The sequence below is a fragment of the Boleophthalmus pectinirostris genome, unplaced genomic scaffold (genome assembly GCF_026225935.1).
Source record: "Boleophthalmus pectinirostris isolate CB_2022bp ecotype Guang Dong unplaced genomic scaffold, ASM2622593v1 HiC_scaffold_8, whole genome shotgun sequence".
NCBI classification, from domain to species: domain Eukaryota; kingdom Metazoa; phylum Chordata; class Actinopteri; order Gobiiformes; family Gobiidae; genus Boleophthalmus; species Boleophthalmus pectinirostris.
The window spans coordinates 14,530,333-14,551,433 of record NW_026571515.1 but is presented as its reverse complement, the minus strand read 5'-3'; the positions used below and the strand labels follow the sequence as shown (position 1 = coordinate 14,551,433).

General features: G+C 40.1%; 1 protein-coding gene and 1 pseudogene across 1 annotated transcript in view; both read right to left on the bottom strand.

Annotated features, from left to right (window-relative positions):
• The window catches only part of si:dkey-11f4.7 (piezo-type mechanosensitive ion channel component 2), an 87,335-nt gene extending 68,715 nt beyond the window's left edge, over window positions 1-18,620 (bottom strand). The window contains exons 1-7 of the mRNA XM_055165796.1: window positions 18,557-18,620; window positions 11,205-11,300; window positions 4,717-4,818; window positions 4,333-4,378; window positions 3,051-3,210; window positions 2,697-2,910; window positions 797-1,010 (exon numbers count right to left, since the gene is read on the bottom strand). Of these exons, the coding sequence (XP_055021771.1) occupies window positions 797-1,010; window positions 2,697-2,910; window positions 3,051-3,210; window positions 4,333-4,378; window positions 4,717-4,818; window positions 11,205-11,300; window positions 18,557-18,620 (896 nt within the window). The remainder of the gene's footprint in view (window positions 1-796; window positions 1,011-2,696; window positions 2,911-3,050; window positions 3,211-4,332; window positions 4,379-4,716; window positions 4,819-11,204; window positions 11,301-18,556) is intronic.
• Window positions 18,621-20,520: 1,900 nt separating this feature from the next.
• LOC129412472 (5S ribosomal RNA) lies at window positions 20,521-20,637 on the bottom strand (annotated as a pseudogene).
• Window positions 20,638-21,101: the final 464 nt, after the last annotated feature.

The following is a 21,101-nucleotide window of genomic DNA, read 5'->3' as shown; positions in this document are numbered from 1 at the left end:
AAACAAAACTTAAAACCACATGTCTCATTTGCATAAACTGAGCGCTCAAAAAACAGCTCACTATTGTGCGCTGATGCGGTTCAGCTTCTGTCGGACTAAAACACAAGACTCAGTGGAATATGAGTGTTCTTTCTGTGACAGAGGGGTGTTCTGCTGATGGTGAGTCTCTTCTGTGTTTCTGTCATGTTGGAGATGGTTCATGTTAAACTTTTCAGGGATTATACGTCTGCAGGTTGTACACACAGACACACGTTTCTATGAATGGACATATATTCTAGCCTTTTAGTGTTCTGGCAGTGAATTACTTCGCGGCGCACAAACCTACATCAGAGTATCAGTGTTTTCAGGCGTCCACACAGTGCCGGATCAGATCTGTACTCAGATGAATTCATGGGAGCTGGCGGCACCAGATCGTTCCATCTCTGGAGCTGTTTTCAATTGGATTAGTGTGAATGAACACTGCATCCACAACAAAAATGACTGGAAAATGTACTAGTGTGGACGGGGCCTCAGTCTAAATCTGCAGGGTTTTATGTTAAACATGTGTGAAAGAAACAAAACACAACTCCAGGTCTGTTTTTGGTGAAGAAGCAACATTAAAAGCAACCTTTTCATTTCAGTACTTTTCAACTAAATTAATCAATTGCTTGTATTAATTACTGCACCGTGTAGCAAAACAAAAGTGATATTTGTATAAGAAAGTGTAGTGAAGTATAAACATATTCAAATCTACAAACTATTACTTAACCCAATATTTAATGCTGATGTTAAATATACCAGGTGTGATGTTACTAACCTGGCGAAAATGTCGTCATGTGGGACGAGCTGCTGGGAGATGGGCAGCTGGTACAGGTACAGGAGCAGCAGGTGTCCTCCACTGAAAATGGCCATCATCACACACAGAGAGCTGAAGAGGAGCAGGCTGAGGGAGCGACTGAAGACCCACCACCAAACCAGGCCCAGGAACGTGCCGAAGTACAGACTGGAGGTGATGGACGGGAGGATGATACCTGCAGATACACGCAAGGAGGCGCCATAAAAGAAGTGGACTAAGCGAGTGTGAGTGTGTCAGCCACAGCGTTCAGCGCCGCTCAAATGAGGCTGGTGATGCTCATGGCTACAGGAGTGAATCTGGAGCCAGGCTCTGTGTTATGAATAGGATTTTTTTGACAGACAAAATAGTGAAAAAAAAAATTCAGGATCATGTAGAGCGGGTTAATACAAACATTTTAACACCAAAATAACAAGGCTCGCAGAGGCAGTTACAGAGAAAGGGACAACACGATCTCAATGTAAGTCAATTGGAGCCAGAGTCAGAAGGAGCCGGAAGAGCCTCCTGGCGCACTTCCTATTTGGAATACGGCGGCTAGCACATTAGCTATGTCCACTTATATATACGGTCTATGGGCGGTGCCCAGGTTGAAGAGAGATCAAGGGTCTTCAACGTTTTTCCTCCAGTGAGCTAATTTTACAAAACAAAAATGCCACAGAGCTAACTATTTTAGCAGGTGCAAAGAAACTGAGTGAATATAAGAGCCTCGGTAAGGTTTAGATATGGAACAGCTAGATGTTTATGAAACATAAACCATTGTCCATTAATCAGCGCACAAAGTTAGGCATGATGAGAAAATGATACATTTACAATGGTAATTAATCAAATTTTACTTATTCAGTACAATACATAGAATTCCGAAATCCCTTGACGAATGAGAGGTGGAGAGCTGCTGGTCGCTCCTGAGCTCCAGGCTGGAGACCCCTGGTGTAAATTTACTAAATACTAGCTCTGAGAATTTGCAGATTGTGGTTTAAAACAACTGAATTTTGTTTTGCACTTTTAGCTTGATCAGGTTTTGTATAAAAGTGTGTGTGTGATGTAAATTGCAGACTTCTTACTTGTCTTGACATAGGTACTGGGCAATATCAGATATCACCTGCTACAGCAAAGTAAATATCAAACTGAAGGAATCAGCTGAAAAAACATCCATGGTGCTTGATGCTTGTGTTACACCCAGACTGTGTGTGTGTACTGCAGCCAACACATTTCAAACAGGAAGTGAGCATGGGGACGCTGCTGGCTCCATTGGCTCTGGCTCCTATTGAACTCGAGCACATTGGTGCTTGGTCTCTGTCTTGTTTCGGGCTTGGTGGCACTTGGTCTCGGTCTCGATGGAATTTGGTCTCGGGCTTGTCTTGTCATAGTCTTGATGGTGCTTGGTCTCAGTCTTGATGGTGCTTGGTCTCGGTCTTGATGGTGCTTGGTCTCGGTCTTGCTGGAATTTGGTCTCGGTCTTGATGGTGCTTGGTCTCGGTCTTGATGGTGCTTGGTCTCGGTCTTGCTGGAATTTGGTCTCGGTCTTGATGGTGCTTGGTCTCGGTCTTGATGGTGCTTGGTCTCGGTCTTGCTGGAATTTGGTCTCGGTCTTGATGGCGCTTGATCTCGGCCTTGTCTCGGTCTTGGTCTTGGCCTCTACCTTCTCTTGGTCTAGGCCTCTACCTTTAAAAGTCTTGGTCTTGTCTCAGTTTTGACTCTCCAAGGTCCTGGCCTTGCGACCCTGTGGTCTTGGACTGATCTTGGTCTCGATTAGTGCCACCCGTCTCTCTGTAACAGCTGCAGTGAACATCATCAAGTATTCGTATTAACCTGCTCTACACGATCCTCACACTCCTTTAGTTCTTTATACCGTCTGTGGTTCTACCTGCCAGTCCCAGCAGCAGAGTCACCACCACCTTCCCAGCCGTGTTCATGATGGTGGAGAGAAGCAGCCTCAGCCCCGCCGCAAACACCAGGAACTTCTGGACAAACTGCGGCGGTTCAGTCTGAGTGCGGACAGTGGTCTCTTCTGAGCTGTCAAAGGACGAGCCCTCAGACTCACTCTCCTCCTCAGACTCTGTGTCCGAGGTCTCTGCATCCTGCAGCAAAAAACACACACATAAAACTATTACGAAAATACTGAAATTGAAAATATTAATATTACGTTGTCCTGTCACTTTTAATATATAGTATTTTTTGTTTTGTCGACACGGAGCAGAGTTGGAGCTGGCATGGTTACCTCTGGGTGGGGATGGGTGATGCCGTTGTCATGGATACTGATTTGGGGAGCAGGACGAAGGAGCTTTTTGCAGAGTCTCAGGATGAAGAGTGAGGAGATCATCAGGCCAAAATCAGGAGCTAAATATCGCACCACATCTCCTGGTCCTAATAAGCTAAACCTAAGAAATGAAAGATTTAGTGTCAAAAAAGAAAACTGAAATTGTAGGACTCCAGTGAGGTTCATTTGGTCTTCCGGTAATTTATGTTATGAGGTTGTTTTTACAGATCAAGAATTTGTTTTCATACCTGACAGTTTCGACTGCTCCCTGTGCTCTTCCTCAGAGTCACGTGATGTTGCTGTGACGTGTCGCTCATATGATTTAAACCGTTTTTGGCACTGTTTTCCTAACAGTGGATTCAGGACGACAGCGCCATCTGCAGTGCAAATTCCTCAGAACAGTATCCCAGGTTTGTGAGAGTAATCGGTTAATCGTCCTGTGGGCACCTTTCTGTATTTCAATTGCCTCTTTAATCCAGCGACAATGTTTGTTTTCCTCTGCCCAGTGATGTTTGCTCGGTCGCAGTCCATAATGTGGTTCTCTCTTTTACATCGTTCAGAAACGGCCGATTTGATTTGTTCCTGTTCTGCTTTGTGTTTTGTTGCTTGTGTTTCACCTTCGATGTTTCCTTCTCATGTTCTGTTCTATGTTCCATTTTTTCGTGTATTGAACGCCCTCCCTGTTTCCCTAATGGATATTTTATTGTACAACGTGCAGGATATTTCATATACGAAACATGCCGACAGAACTATAAACCGGGACAAGGGGGCGTTTTAGTCTCACACACCTGGGATACTGTCCTGAGGACGTCGGACTGCAGATGGCGCAGTCGTCCTGCCTCAACCATTTGGAAGACAGCACCAAAACCTGTTTAAATTGAGACCACTCTGAGGAAGATTGCTGATCAGGTGATCAGGTGACTCTGAGGAAGAGCACAGTGAGCAGTCGAAACTGTCAGGTATGAAAACAATCTCTTAATCTGAAAAAAGAACCTGATAACATGAAATCATAGGAGCTGTTTGCTCATTTTGTTTATTCTTAAATTTGTTTATTATTTTTGTTTATGTCAGTTAGTTTACTAATTAAGTTTTGTTAAGATCAGTCTAATTTGTTCAGTCTTATACAGTAATACAATAATACCGTATATCCCTGTAAAATCCTGAGAAGGTTTAACAGTATCAAAATTTGGATACCGCCCAACTTAATTGTAGTTGTAGTTGAAATACACGTACAGTGACACACCTTACAATGCCAAAATGGTACATAATATCTTCCCAGGGACCACTTCCTAAAAAAAAGACAAGAGAAATGTGTGGATTTTATTTTGAATTATATGCAGTACACACTCTATATTCTGATTTAGTATGTTAAATTGTAGTTTCCTCATCAAAAACAAACCTGGAGTTCTGTTTTGTTTCATTCACACATGTTTGAGTAAATCTGTGTTTGAGAGAGGAACACCTGAACACGCAGGGTTAGTGTGAATGAAACAAAACACAATTTTGTGTGGTCTGTTTGTGATGGGGAAATGACATTGTAACATAGATCAGAAAACGGCATCATATGTGTCCTTTAAACCTGGAATACTTCTATATTTAAAGGTTGTACATTATAATGTCCGTTTACCTTCAATGGGGATGTACGTGAAGGGGATCTGCATGAAGCACTGAAGAGCGAAGAAAGTCACACTGGTGTAGATGATCGTCCGCAAGAATTGCCCCGTCCTACCTGACAACAAACAACAAACTCCAGGTATGTTTGTGAGGAGGTAACAACATTTTAACATGGTTTAAAGCTCACAAAAATCAATTCTGCGCAATATAGAACCTTTAAATTATTTAGTGGGTGCACAGATTTATGGAATAGCAATGCACCAATCCAACTTTTTCAGTTCTGATACTGATTCCGATACTATAGCTCTAAGAATCTGCCGATGCCTTATTCCTTTAAAAAAAAAAAAAAAAAGACAAAAATTATCCAAATGTGTTATGGAGCTGTTATTTATTACTTAAATTGCTACAGAACAGCTTTGTTTAAATAAAAGTTCAAACATTATGAGACTTCCAATCCAGCAAATTTTTCAGTATCAGCGCAAATATTCAAGTATCGGGTCAATCTGTTTTTCATTTGTTCATTTGTTTTACAATATAAAACCAAAAGTAAGAAAATGAAATAACAACTGTTTTCTTCATTATTTGTCTCCAAAACCAAAATGAAAAAACAGATAATGATTTGTTTTTTCAGTTTTTGATTTTGTGTTTAAATGAAAAATGGAAAAAACGGATTGTGGCCGTTTCCCGTTTACGTGACTTCTGTGACTGCGATGTCGGACTTCTGCGCTGCATACGGACTGAACCAGGACTGAACCAGGTCCGGGACCAGATCAGAACCAGACTGGGACTGAGACTGTAACCAGACCGAGACTGAGACCAGGACTGAGACCGGGACTGAGACCGGGACCAGACTGAGACCAGACCAGGACTGAGACCAGACCGGGACCAGACCGAGACTGAGACTGGGACCAGACCGGGACTGACACCGGGACCAGACCGGGACCAGACTGGGAGCAGACTGGGACCATACTGGAGGCTCAGAGCCCACGGCAGGGCCGGAGCTCGAAGCTGAAGCTCGCAGTCAAAGCTCGGAGTCCACTCTGGTCCCGCTGTGGTCCCAGTCTGGTCCCGGACCTGGTTCAGTCCTGGTTTAGTCTGTATGCGGTGCAAAAGTCCGGCATTGCAGTTTAAGTCACGTAAATGGGAAACGGCTGTTATCCCTTTTTTCCATTCTTCATTTAAACACAAAATCGAAAACAGAAAAAATTAATCGTTATCTGTTTTTTCATTTTGGTTTTGGAGACAAATAATGAAGAAAACTATTGTTTTTTCATTTTCTTATTTTTGGGTTTATTTTGAAAAAATAAATGATGATGATTGATGATGATGATGAAATTTATTCAGATGTTTCCATAAATGATAACTGATAAAGGCAATTATTTTACATTGCTTATCACAAATATAATCTTCAAAAGTAAAATAGAAATGTAAAAAAAAATCAATAATTCTGAAAAGGAGTGGGGAGAAGCAACGTTTATCTACTCTCACCTTCTTTACAATCCCATTAAAGCAATAATGTGCTTCTGCCAGACTCTTATAGTCAGTCACATTACTCCAGATACAAAATAAATATGTTATAGTTTACATTCAGATGACAAATAAACTTAAATTCCTTCTTCTGCAAATGTAGCTATAATAATTTCTTTATATTTATGTTTAAACATTTTCATATTGGACATTTTTTGATCCAGATTTTGACCCCACAGTCTGAAATATAAAAAGTTTTCCTTCTTGTTCAGACTCTGGCCATTTTAAAGAAACTAATTCCCCTTAAATTATACTACTTTCGTTTTCAATAAAGGTTTCTGAATATTTTTGGTGTTTCTTGTACATTATTTTTGTTGTCTGGAAGCTCATCAGATCCTTAAGTTTCAGAACTTTTGAAGCGATAAATAGCTGGTTGGTGTTGTCATAAAACCCATTTCATTTTTTCTGTTTTAGTGTCAAACAAAAAAACAGATTTCAAGCTCTATTTCCAATATTTAAGTTTATTTCAAATAACACCAGTCTCCTTGCCTATTTCAATTTTGATATTTTATTCGCTCTGATTTATTTGCCCCGGAAGTTCTGCTACTTATTAGTGTCTGAATTCAGTATCAACTATGGATCTATAACAAAAAACTATTTTTATTTTAGTTCTATGGAGTCAAATGAGGAGTTTATCGCTGCTTCCTGTTTCTCGTTGTGAAGTTCAGCAATGACTTTCTAAGATGCAAAAGTAAATGCATCGCTATAAAAGAAGATATGTTTGTCCACAGAACTGAAAAGATTTTTTCAGGTGAGTCCTTCTAGCAGCAAAACGTCTGGGACAATAAACCAGAGAGAATGAAATATCAAAATAAAAATAGGCACAGGGTCCATGTACCAGTCGTTCTTTTGAATTTCAATTAAGAGCGAAATATAGTAAAATGGGAAAACAGTTCGTTTTTTAATTTTTCCGTATTAATGTCAAACAAAAAAATAGATTTTGACCTCTAGTTCTAATATTTAATTTAAAGATTAAAGTCTCAGTGACTAATTAATTTTGATATTCTATTCTCTCTGGTTTATTTGCCCCAAAAGTTCTGCTGCTCAACCATGGATCTATAATAAAAAATATTTTTATTTTAGTTCTATGGAGTCAACTATCGCTGCTTCCTGTTTCTTGTCATGGAGTTTCTTTCTAAGACGTGAAAGTAAACGCATCACTGTAAAAGAAGACGACATGTTTGTCCACAAAACTGCAATGATTTTTTAGGTGAGTCCTTCTAGCAGCAGAACTTCCAGAGCAAATAAACCAGAGAGAATTGCAGTGGCTTCCAGTTCATTTTAGAATTGATTTTAAGATCTTATTGTTTGTTTTTGAAGCTTTGAATGTTCTGGCCCCACGTTACGTCTCGGACCTCATCCAGATTTACACCTCTGTGTGCTCTGAGGTCTGAGGGCCAGATCCAGCTCATGGGGCCAAAAACCAGACTTAAACCAGGAGGACAGGATCTTCTCTGTGTCTGGGCCCAAACTCTGGAAAGCTCTGCCCCTTTAAATTACATTTTGTAAATAGAGCTTGAAATCTGAAACAGAATAATGAAATAACAAACTGTTTTCCCATTTTATTGTTTTTCGTTTTTAATACATGCATCACGAATTTTGGACTTCCAGTCATTGTGCAATGCATACTGGGAAGGATATTCTGAAAAAGTGAGCATCAAACCGACATGTTTGTTTTCCCAGTGGGATGCGTCTATTGTCAAAGTCGATCTTTTCAAGTCTTTTGAATCATATCACTTTTGTTTCTGGTTCTGATATTGTCATATTTTAGTTTTGGGATGCAGACATCATAAATGTGTGGTTGTAGGATCCTAACAGCGGAAAACGGCTCGAGAAATGTGCTGCAGAAGTTTGCAAACTCCATAAATGCAAAAGAAGTTGAACATTTTGTATGTGGAGCGCCATCAAGGTGGGATCCTGTTTGCTAAGCGAGAGGTGCAGAAGACAAACAGGCTGAGCTCGCACTTTCTTGTTCTCGTGGTTTTACAGAAACATCACGTCTTGGTCTCTTTGCAGTGGATGGTGTTTCTTGGTGAACAGCTGGTGCTTTTCGCTTTGGTGTTGACTTTTTAAATTCATAACCAAGGTGGAGCGAGGGATTGGGATTTTGCTTTGATGTACAAAATATTCGCGGTAAACTCGGGGTGATTTCTTAGACAGCCAAAGGTTTCCTTTTTGGTCCTTCCTGGGATTCAATCCTGCCCATCGCCTTCACCTTTCACTATTTTTCAGTTCCATTGGGAAGGGAAACAGTTTGAACAGAGGTTTGCAGTCACACATATCTTATGCCCTTTTGCATTTATGGAGTTCGCAAACTTCCAAAGCACATTTCTCAAGCCGTTTTTGCTGTTAGGATCCAACAACCACACAATTACGATGTCCGAATCTCAAAACTAAAATATGACAATATCAGAACCAGAAACAAAAGCGATATGGTTCAAAAGACTAGAAAAAATCTGCTTTGACAACAGATGCATCCCACTGGGAAAACAAACATGGCGGTTTGATGCTCACTTTTTCAGAAAATCCTTCTCAGTATGCATTGCGCAATGACCAGAAGTCCGAAATTCGTGATGCATGTATTGAAACGCAAAAGAACGAATGGTACACGGACAGTATCGGTGTCGGTGCATCCCTGTCATGAAAATAATTAAGTAAAGCTTGCGAAGTATCCAATAATTTGATTTTAAATAGCAAAATTTGACTCAAAACGACTGACATACTTCATCCATCGTCCCTTGCTCCACTGTTGTAATCTCCCCGATCAGGTTTCAAGCATTAATAGGTGTCCCAACATTAGCTGACCCAGCAAATGTGTTGTTGATGCCTTGGATTTTTACTAAAAGCTTTGTTTCACTTAAACCTCTCCGCTTCCCAATAGCAGTCACGAAAACCTGCACGTACGAAGCACACAGGAAGTCCACGGCTCCGGCCACTTAAGGCTCAGAGAGTGGGCTCATATTAGGCCGGTGAAGATAACCACGGGATCTATGGGGCTTTCAAAGACGGAGACCAGAACGGTAAACGGGAGAAAGATGCTGTCAAAATGCTGAGCGGACATCTTTTAATTCCTCGCTGTAATTACCAGGCTATGTATAATTGATTCCACCACATCCCATTTTACTAAGTACGCAGAGGGAGGAGTTCAGGAGTTCAGATACTTTAATACATCTGAGGATCAATATGGAAAGGCACATAAACATACACGGGAAAGTACACAAGCAGCTTTATATCTATGTTCAAACATTTTCAGATTTGGATATATTTTGATCCAGATTTTGACTCCACAAAAACTTTTCTGTGTTGTTAGGACTTTGGACATTTTAAAGAGAAGAATTCCCCTTAAATTATAAGTACTTTCTCTTTCAATAAAAGTTTCTGAATATTTTTGTTGGTTCTTGTACATTATTTTAGCTGTCTGGAAACTTATCAGATCCTCAAGTTTCAGAATTTTTGAAGCGATAAATAGCTGGTTGGTGTGATCATAAAACCCATTTCATTATTCTGTTTTAGTGACAAACAAAAAACAGATTTCAAACTCTATTTCCTCTCTGGTTTATTTCTGCTTCCAGTGGCGGAGTTAGCATTTTGGGGGCCCTAGGCGAACATGAGTTTGGGGCCCTCACTCTAATGCACCGTTTTTCAGTTTTTTTTTTGTTGTTTTTAAAAAAATATGTATTGTCTGATTTTCCACATTGTTCTTGAGACATTATGGTGGATTGGAAACTTGTCTTATTAGTTCGGTCGCCTACTAGGTAACCAGAACTGAAAGCAGTTTTATTTTTTGCTAGTACAATAAAAACATTTTGTTTACATCCATTACATATTATTATTAATATTATTAGTAATATGATTATTGTTTAAAAGTAAACTACTCTCATTTAATGTCATATTGAGAGAAAATTAAATTGCTCTGAGTCCTCAGCCATTAGTGGCACTGAAATTGGTTGGGGGCCCCTCTAGGTTTGGGGGCCCTAGGCAGCTGCCTACTTTGCCGAATGGTAGTGTCGCCTCTGATGCCATCGCTTTTCAATATTGTAGGGTTTTAACTTGATACTAAAAAGGAAAATGAGTTTCTGTAAAAAAGCATACATTTTTCTTTACATCAATTACATATGATGATGATGATGATGATGATGATGATTATTATTATATTAGTAGTAGTAGTAGTAGTAGTGGTAGTAGTAGTAGTAGTAGTAGTAGTGGTGGTATTTAAAAGTAAACTACTCTAATTTCATGACATATTGAGAGAAAATCAAATTGCTCTGAGGCCTCTGCCATTAGTGGCACTGAAATTGTTTGGAGGCCCCTCCAGGTTTGGGGCCCCTAAGCAGACGCTTTCTTTTGCCTAATGGTAGTGCCGCCTTTGTAAATAAGCAGGGCAAAATTGCAGTTTGAGTTGGTGCTGGTTTCAAATCACAAAGGTCATTTTTAGACAATAGAATGCTCTATGCGACCGAACTAATAAGACAATTTTCCAATCCACCATAATTCAAAAAACTAGAGATGTGCATGCGTCTAGAATAATGAGGAAAAACAGATAAGAAATATAAGTAAATATAACTGGCATTCCCTCCATGATTCCCTCATTTTCTACAGTGTCACTTCTTATTTGTTCTTTGATTATTATTATTATTATTATTATTATCATAGCAAATAAATAAATGTTAAAAAAAAACATTGCAAACAGCATTATAGTGAGGGCCCCAAACTCAAGTTCACCTAGGGCCGCCAAACTGCTCACTTCGCCACTGCCCATGATGCCCTAACATGAATATTTTTACAGAATGAGAATATATACATTGGAAAATTCACTGAAAAACACATTTGAAACTGGGAAAAAAAAAAGGATATATATATATATATATATATATATATATATATATATATATATTACAATATCAGTCTTGTTCAGAATGATTATTGTTAGATTGAACCTGAACTTGCCAATTTCACGATCACAGCTTCTCTCACCTTTCATTGTGGCCAGACTGGGGTTCGGCAGCAGAGGCAGCATCAGCAGATACAGGAAATAGACCACAGAGAGGCCATTGAATCTGAACGAAGACGCTGGAAGGAAAACAGGGAACATGGACCAGTGTTTCTCGTTAATACAGGAGACAACGGAGGCTCCCTATGGTCTAAAATAACCCTCCTTTGCCTAAACTAACTGGACTATGTATCATCTTAAAGGGACAGTCCAGAATTTTGGACGTAGGACCTCATTTCCTAGTGAGACGTGTGGAGACACTTTTTTAAATATTCCATCCAGTCCTTGTCCATCCAGTATTTGTAGAGGTCACTGGTGCTCGACTAGTGCATGTCAATGGCCATAGTTATCCTGCCACTAAAAACAGTCTTACCCACTCCACAAAACACCTGAAGCAAAACAATTATTACACCAGACAGTCGATGTATATGTCTGTGTTGATTTTAATTGTTAGTTGTTAATTTTAGAAGTAAAACTAACCTTGCTTTTGAACGATTTATGTATGAGCAGCAGCAATGAGTTGTACTTCCTGATAGAAAGTCTGGCAGTGCCGGACTGATATATGAGAAATTAGTCCCTCAACATGCAACGATTCATGCCATGCAAGGTTAGGTTAACTTTTCTGTGTAACTTTTCTGGTGGAAAGTCGTCTAAATGTCCCAAAATAGTGTGTGGAATTCGATTGGGTATGCATGCCATTTGACGTGTTTGTTTCTGTGTACTGTATGTATGTAACGTAAACATGTACGTGACATGAGCAGATCTAACCAGAGTTTTGCATCTTGGGCAGTGTAGACGGAAATACTACAGCGGAGCGTATTCAACTTTTATACTCTGGAGGGTGGTTTCAGATTTTTGCATTTTTAAGATCCAAAAACACAGTCACCATCTAAACCAGGGGTCTTAGACTCGCGGCCCGGGGGCCAACTGCGGCCCTCGGAAGGATTTTTTGCGGCCCTCCACTTAATTCCAAAGAATAATGTCAGTGCGGCGGTGGTAGATGTACGCACAATCCCACCCCCCTACTGCGGGCCGCACTGACAGATGAAGCTGCAATCGGTGCCCATGCAGATTCAAAACAACGGATTATTAACGCATCTTACATCCCAAAACTCAACTTACAGCAGTTGTGAAGCAACAGTCTAAGTGGATCTGTTAATACGAGTACACGTACACATATGGCATCACTGAAGAACCAAAACAAACCACACATGGTGGAACAAGTGTGCGCACTTCAATTTACGCTCCCATAACCACAGTATCAGAGCGCAGAGGAGGCGCTGACAGAATTCGCCTGTTTATAAGTTGGATCTTTATTGGAGGGGCTAATAAGAAATAAAAAGACTTTGACAGTCTGTTTGCCTGCTTAACACTCGGTGCGTAACTTGCTGGCAACCCGATGACCAAGCTCCACGTATGTGTCGCCGAAATCCACGCGCATTCAGCGGCAAACACAGCTGTCCCATCAATATGCAAGCACAACAAAACTGCAGTGATCTATTCCAGAGGCTTGGCGACATGTTAGCAAAAAGTACGAGGCAAAAACAAGCGTCTTCCATCCATGTTTGACATACGAGAAGCAGATACACTCCAGTGTGGTCTGCTTTCACACCGGCAAACGAACCAAAATTGGTCCGATTAACGAGCCTCTGTATCCCGGTAGAACAGCGATACCTCCAGTAACCAATACTGATGTTCCCTGTTAATACCGTGAGCCGTCCTCATCTTATCACCATGAACTCATAAAACAGCAACATGTAAAACTTTCTACAAACTCACCGCATCAGCCCAGAGTTCGGGTAACAGCAGAAGCCAACAGCGTTCACCGTAGCGCGCAGCTCCTCACGACAGCGCTGGGGTCTGGTCCTTGGTCTTCTGTCGTCCTACAAGCGCGTTGGTCAGATGGTCCGGAGGCTCTGTCCTCCATGTGCTGGTTCCAGACGGTGGCGAGCAAGACCAGTGCGCAATGACTGGGTCTGAGCGGGTACATTCCGCCATCTGCGCGCTGGTTCAGTGCGGGGAAAGTGAGAATGCGCTGTGGACTATACCTACAGGTCTGTGCTGCTCCTGTCCTCCGCGCTCAAGAACCGCGGCTGGTTCCGAGGTGGTGCAAAGCATCCGGACAGAAGCATGAATCCAGTTTAGTTGGTGTCCGCATTTGGTTCTTCCCGGGAAAAGCGCTTTTCACTCCCCGCTCCACGTCATCTGAGCCCGGACAGAGCCGGAGCTGCTCCTGCTGGTTCGAGACTCCAGTTTGGATCTAGTCCGACTGTATTTCTCACACTAGGCTAAAAGCAGGACATTTTTTAAAGGTGAATCAATTGATAAGATAAGATAAGATAAGATAAGATAAGATAATCCTTTATTGTCTCCCATGGGAAAAATTTGTCTTGGGACAGGGGGTAACATGTTTTATCAAAAAAAAGGACAACACAACACAAAGCAGCACATAAACAAACACCATAAAACAAAGTAAATATGAGACCAGTATGACCACGAGTGATGCACCAACAGGACCCTTAAATTATCCTTAACAGGCAAACCCTTGCATTCTTCTGTTCTATTAATTATTGCACATTCCCTAAGCCTATGTGCAGTTTTGATTGCACATTCCCTAAGCCTATGTGCAGTTTTGATTGCACATTCCCTAAGCCTATGTGCAGTTTTGATTGCACATTCCTTAAGCCTATGTGCAGTTTTGATTGCACATTCCCTAAGCCTATGTGCAGTTTTGACTGCACATTCCCTAAGCCTATGTGCAGTTTTGATTGCACAATCCCTAAGCCTTTTTTATAATTATTTTTTAACTGCATTATCTGAGTTTAGCAGTTTAACAGCTAGTGGCACAAAAGAATGTTTGAATCTGTTCAGTTTACAGTTTGGGACCTTCCTGATCACCTTCCTGCTGAGCTTCCTAACAGTCTCCTCAAAAATTTGCTGAAGTGAGCTTGGGGCCACACCCATTATTTTACCTGCTCTTTTAGTCAAGGTAAGAATCTGTGCTTTAAGTTTGACTGAGAGGTTACCAAACCATGTTGACATGCCATAGCGTAAGATAGATTCTATGCATGCTTTATAAAACAACAGCATTACATTGGTGTCAACTCCATGTAACCTAAGCCGTCTTAAAAAATAGAGATGCTGGCTGATTCTTGAGCAGACAGACTGTACCTGCTGGCTCCATTGGAGCTGAGAATCAAATAACACACCCAAGTACTTATAACATGTCACCTGCTCTATGTCCCTCCCCCTGATATTAATGGGGCTGTGGTCCCCGACAGATTTGGGATCAAAAATGATCTCCTTTGTCTTTTCCACATTTAAGACAAGGTTATGCTCCTCACACCAATGCACCACTTCATCAATTCCTGTCCTGTAGCTGATGGCATCTGTGCTTTTACTGAGTAAACTAAGAATAGCTGTGTCATCAGAAAATTTAATTATATAGTTGTTTACCTGTCTACTCCTGCACGCATTGGTGTACAAAGTGAGCTAACACAGCCCTGTGGTGCCCCAGTGCTGACAACCTGAATATCTGACAGCGCTGAGTTAACCTTAACTTGTTGCTGTCTCCCTGTAAGAAATGCCCAATACCACTTAATAACATGACTGTTAACACCCAGATCTAACAGCTTCTTCAGCAGAATGCTCGGTAATATTGTATTAAATGCTGAGCTAAAATCCATGAACAGAATTGAATGGGCGATTGCCTATTGCCATAAAATTATTTGGTTAATTAAAGCCAAAAATATCAAATGCTGGTTCATACATGATCACAGGGAACACCGGGACCTCTGTGCAGGTCCTGAACAGAAGTACACACCCCCAATTTTGACTCACTCTGGAGCCACACGTTCGCACGTACTTGCTCTGATCTTCGTGTGTTACATTCTCTGTATTGGCCATTGTTGGTAAAATAATTTGAAAATGAATCGCGGCTGCGTCTGGTCAACAATCTGTTACTGCGCTGGAAGTCATACAGCGCGTCTTTACAGGCAAAGAAGACGTGTTTCTCCCATGATGCATTTCGAATAGTTCGTTTGGACCTGCTGTCTATGGTTTGGACACGGGTTCGCATTCACACCAGAGGTGCGGATTCAAGCGAACCAAGACCACCTCTTTTTTGAGGTCTCGGTCCGCTTGAGTTGGTCCGGGTCAGAGTCCTATTGACGCATTCACACCAACGCAAACGAACCGCTTCTGGTTCGAATGGACCGTTTGGTGCGCACCAAATACTGTCGGTGTGAAAGCACCTAATACAGGTCAAGGCTCACTGATGAGCATCTTCAATCTATCCTGAGGATCTCATATGCTTCCTCCTGCAAACCAAATATCTCTCAGCTGTGGAAGATGAAGCGTAGCCAGGTTTCAACCAGCAAGGAGTAGGCAAAAGAAGAAGAGTAGACATATTAGTTTAAACTTACGTTCTGAATACATTTTCGTATTCTGAACTGTTATTAAAGATTAAGAAAGTGTGTTGCATGTTGTTCTTTCTCTCTCTTTTTTTCCCGTGCAACCGCTATTTATCAAATACTCAATGCGGCCCAGCCTCACTCAGACTTTATCTAATGTGGCCCCCAGGTACTTTGAGTTTGAGACCCCTGATCTAAACGAAAGACACTTCTGATAAAATATTTTGCCATTTTTACCCACAAGCGTTCTTGTGAAAAGAGGCCCTGAAGGTAAAAGGAGCTATTCACTTAAAAACTACCGCTTCATCCACCTTACTGGCCCAAAGGCTGATTTTACTTAATTGGAATCTTCCCCATCTCCCGACACTTCTCCACTGGGTTTGTGAAGTGCTTTACAGTCTTAAACTTGAAAAACTGAGGTTCTCACTCAGAGGCTCTGTTAAATTATTCCATGCTACCTGGGACCCCTTTTTACATCACATAGACTCTTTAACTCTTCCTCAGAATCTGGAGGATGGCTAAAGTAAAGAAAATAATCCTTTCTTCCACTCAATTTTTCCTCTTCTTTTCTCATGTAAGTTTTTCACCTCTATGGGCTCCTTTCCTCCTTTCGCCTCCCTACTTCTTACTTTTTAATTTATTCTTAAATTAGTTATTCTTTTTATTAATTTTCATCATTATTATTATTATTATTATTTGGATTAATTTACAATGTGTATTTATTTAATTTATCTACTACTATCAATTTTATTTACTTTACTTTATTTACTCATTATTATTATTTTAATTGATTTATTTATTTTTATTTTGGGTTGTTTGGCCAGTGGGTGGGGGGTTGTGTCCTCCTTACTACTAACTACCGCTTCATGACATCACAAGGTGGACCAGAGCATTTTGAGCTTTGGGAATGCAAACAGACTAATAATAAAATGTCACTCAAACCCGTGTGAATGAAACAAAACACAACTCCAGGTCTGTTTTTGATGGCGTAATAACATTATAACGTGGCTTACAGCTCACAGAAGTCAAAATCGCATAATATAAGAGCTTTAAATGAAAAATAATTCATGGGAAGCATCATGGCATATTTGGTTTGGTTGGTTACATAACCAGGTATAACTTTGTACAGCAGCCTTAAACTTAGACAAACTTCCATTATTATTTGGACACAGTAGCTCACACATCACACTATAATATAATAACAAACAGCAGCAATATAAAAATAAGATATAATATGGTAATAGAAGTACATCTCCTCATATAGCCTCATAATAATATCCGTCTGTAACAGTTAGCTCTGTTTATTATCAAATTAAAAGCCCCAGAGCCGTTCGCCAGGCCCTCCTCTGGATCGATAAAAAGGAGTCATTTAATCTCCTTCCACAAAAGAAATGATTAAGCATTCAGAAAAAATACAGTACATTATCACATGCCTAATCCCAGAAAATCATCTTTACACACTGGATTTGTCAATAAATATAGCAGAAAATAAAATTAACAGTGCGATTTTAAAACTATAACTGTATTTTTCCTCGTACAAGTGCAAAGAAAACATATTTAAGGAGGGATGTAACGATATTCAAATCTCACGGTACGATATTTATTGTGATATTTTAAAGAGACTAAAATTAATTGTAATTGTATATGGTACACTTTTATGCTTTTAAAACACCTTGACAAGATTTTGATGTGAATTATTACCATCATAATCCCAAGAATTCAAGTAAAAAACATATTTCTTCATGTTGTCTGCACTGAAATGAATCATGGGATATGTAGTTTCCAATGTTTATAAGCTGTTACTTCTATAAAATCATGCATTTAAGCAGAGGAACTTGAGGATTTGATATATTGTGACGGCCCACGGTATTATTCTGAGACTTTTGACAATACGATATCACGATATTTCAGTTAAGAATTTGAAGACAAAAACTGTGCAAAACTGTAATCTGGTTCTCTGCTGTTATTGCAACAACAGCAAACATGGGCAGTACTTTTACATTCACTTTTTCAAGCATTTGTACTTTTGTTGCTTCATATTTTTACTCCTATTTGAAAAATATTTGTATTAAAATAACAGTACTCTTACTTGTGTACAAATTTCGATTATTCTTCCCACCGTGAGTAAGTCTAAAAGTAACAAAAGCTTTATTTATTTTATTTGGATTTGAACATTTGTGTCTTATTTTTGGTCTATCCTTTGAAAATACCAGATTTTGTGCATTTTATCCTTTAAATTACAATCACTTCAAATTTTAAAACAGTTTTACGTCCTGCTAGTTACTTTTTAAGTCACTCTACTTATTTTTTACTCTTAATTCAGTAATTTCTTAGACCACTACTTTGTACTTTTGCTTGAGTAAGATTGTTTTGAAGTTACACTTTCTTACTTGAGTACAATTTTCATTTACTCTACCCACTTTTGACAACAGCACATACATTTTTAAGTTGAAGTTACCATAATTAAAAACATTATACCACACCATATGTTATTGCGTTAGAACAGACATGTCAAATTCAGGCCCGGGGCCCAAATTTGGGCCGTGATATAATTACATTTGGCCTGTGAGATCATATCAAGTCTGTATCAGAGCTGTTAGAGAGGCTATAGAGACATTATTTATTTAAAATGTTGTTATTATTTTATATTTTGCTTGCTCTGGATTCAGTGTTTAAGCAAAACTATTATTAAAAATGTATTTTAATAAGAAAAGGTTCAACATTACATCTCATTAGAAGGGAAAATATGCAGATGTCACTGAAATTTTCCAATAAATATTTAGTTTGGTCCATGGTTTAGTCCCAGTTTTTAATTTTCTCCCTCTGTGAGTTTGAGTTTGACACCCCTGCCTTAGAAACTATTTTCTCACCCTTATCTCCTCGCGACTCACAAACTGTGTGTAAAAAACAAAAGTCCCACTTACCTGTCAGCAGAAGCAGAGGTAGCAGTAAGTTATAAACCATCCCTACTGCAAGATCCCCCGCCATCTCTCTGAGCTTTTCCCAAAATGAAAACTACATCAAAATCTTCAAATCGTCACAAAAACATTTACACATCCCTCTGAAATCTGCCATGCCCCAACAACACCATCTTTCACCGGTTCGAAAAGCACCAAAATTCTCAAGCCGAAGTCCCAATCTGTGTGTTTGTTGGTGTAGTAAATGCCTCCACCACTCCTCAGTCACGCCCTCTCCGCTCTGTCTCTCTCTCTTTCTCTCTCTCTCCACCTCCAGTCCCTCTTTTTCTTCGCTTTAATGGGTTATAGGCGAGCATCTCCGTTATCAGGTCTAATCTCACTCAGGAGAATACAGGTGCTGTCAGTAAATGTTCCGAATCGCGCCTCTCGTAATGTATCAAAAGTACAGCACAATCGAAAACGGCCTTGTAAAAAATGTTTGGATAGTTTAATGCCTTATCTATCGAATTGAAACAAGTTTATGTCCAGCTATCGACACGGCTGTTGGCTCATCATATTTGTGCCGCGGAGTGAAGGGAAATGTATCTAATATTCATGGCTGTGAGGAGGCCATTAGGAGCTGCTGTGACTACAAGTGATCAATGCCAAAACGTCAGCTGAGCAAAACATGTTCTTCGGCCTTAAAAACAGCCAAAAACTAAATCTGTATGTTTGAAGAGGAGCCCCCTGTAATCACTGCGTATGTTGAATTATTTATTTTACCCCAACTGCACTCAAAACTACAGCACACGTGTATTGATTACGCCAAGAAAGGGTTAATAATTGAAGAAGTTACACTCAAAGGACTTGACGATAGTTAGTACAGCTGTTCTGTGAGTTTCAGAATGATGAAAAGTGAGGACCCTTGTCATACTATAAGCCACACTTTTTCATGGTTTAGGTGTTTCCTGTGACTTATATATTTCAAAATGTTGAGAGTGAAGCGTGGAGAGGCTCTAGTCTTGTGGGTCAGTATCTGCTGCTCCTGTTCCTCCTGTACCACTGTCACTTGGCTCAACTGCCCATGTCTCCTGCAGAAAGAGCCTCTGTCCTGTCTGTATCATGTCAGTCGATCGCACCATTACTTCTGTACCACTGAAAATTAAAAATTTAAACAAACTTATAAAGATGAATGAGAAGATTGAACACAAATGCCTCCAAAAAGAAAATCAGGTTTTGCATATTACAAACTGCAAGTTGTGAAATCTGCAGCTGAAAACGGTAATTGAGCAGCAGAAAGAAAGTTTGGAGTGAGAGAGAAACTTGTGACATCAGGAGGATGCACCAAGAAACTTTCCTGAAGTCACTGGACTTCAGTGACACCAAAACCTTCCTGCCGGGATTCAGAAAGGCCCGAATAATTCTAACTGGAACTGATGCTGAGTCTGACGACAGCTACAAAGAAGAGGAAGCGGTGCTCTGTTTACCTCCGGAGGTCGTGGAGTTGCTCAGAAGTGACACCAAGGATGAAGAATTTAATGGATTTAGTGATTTTGAGTGAGATGGAGAGTTTGTTAAACTCCTCTGTTCTGTTGTTTATGTTATAGTTTATCTGAAGAACTGTTCATATGTGATGTTAACAGTCTGTTGGTCTCTCTTCAATTGTTATTACTAGAACTTGACTTTACACATGAAATGTCGGTTTATGATCTCTGATTTTATCAAATTGATTGATAGCATTTATATAGCGCCTTTCAAGATACCCAAAGCGCTTTACAGTTCATTATTCAGTCACTCCACACTCAGTGGTGGTAAGCTACTACTGTAGCCACAGCTGCCCTGGGGCAGACTGACAGAAGCGAGGCTGCCAATCTGCGCCATCGGCCCCTCCGTCCCCCGCCATCACTCATGCTCACACCACTTACATACTAGGCAATGTGGGTGAGGTGTCTTGCCTAAGGACACAACGACAGTTTTTTGCCACTGGCGCCCCACTGTGGCACCTGGAATTCCTAGTGGTCTCCCATCCAAGTACTACCCAGGCCCAGCCTGCTTAGCTTCTGAGATCTGACGGGATCAGGCTTTTACAAGCCAGTATGGCAATAAAATAAATAAATAAATAGAAATAAATAAATTTCCCCCCAAAAGTGCGACTTATATATGTTTTTGTCTTCTTCATTACGCATTTTTGGCTGGTGTGACTTGGACTCCGGAGAGACTTATAGTCCGAAAAATACTGTAATTAAAAGTGCTGGTTGAAGGTCGTCTCAATGTCTCATAATAAGTCATTAAACATCTGTCTCCATGACGTCCGCCAAGTTACAGTTCAGATCTATGGGTAAGTGAGCCCGCTCTCAGTCAGAATGCTTTTCAAGACATTAAAATCCCTTGTAATTGAATAAATGCAAGTAATATAAGTTTTTGAGCATGTGATGTAATTTGCATGTCTTTAAAAGAAAGAGCAAAATGAGACATAAAGTTGCGTGTATGTTTGATGAATTCCTTCCAAAAAAAACCTGATAATGACGTTTCTCATTTACGTGACTTAAACTACGATGCCAGACTGTATCAG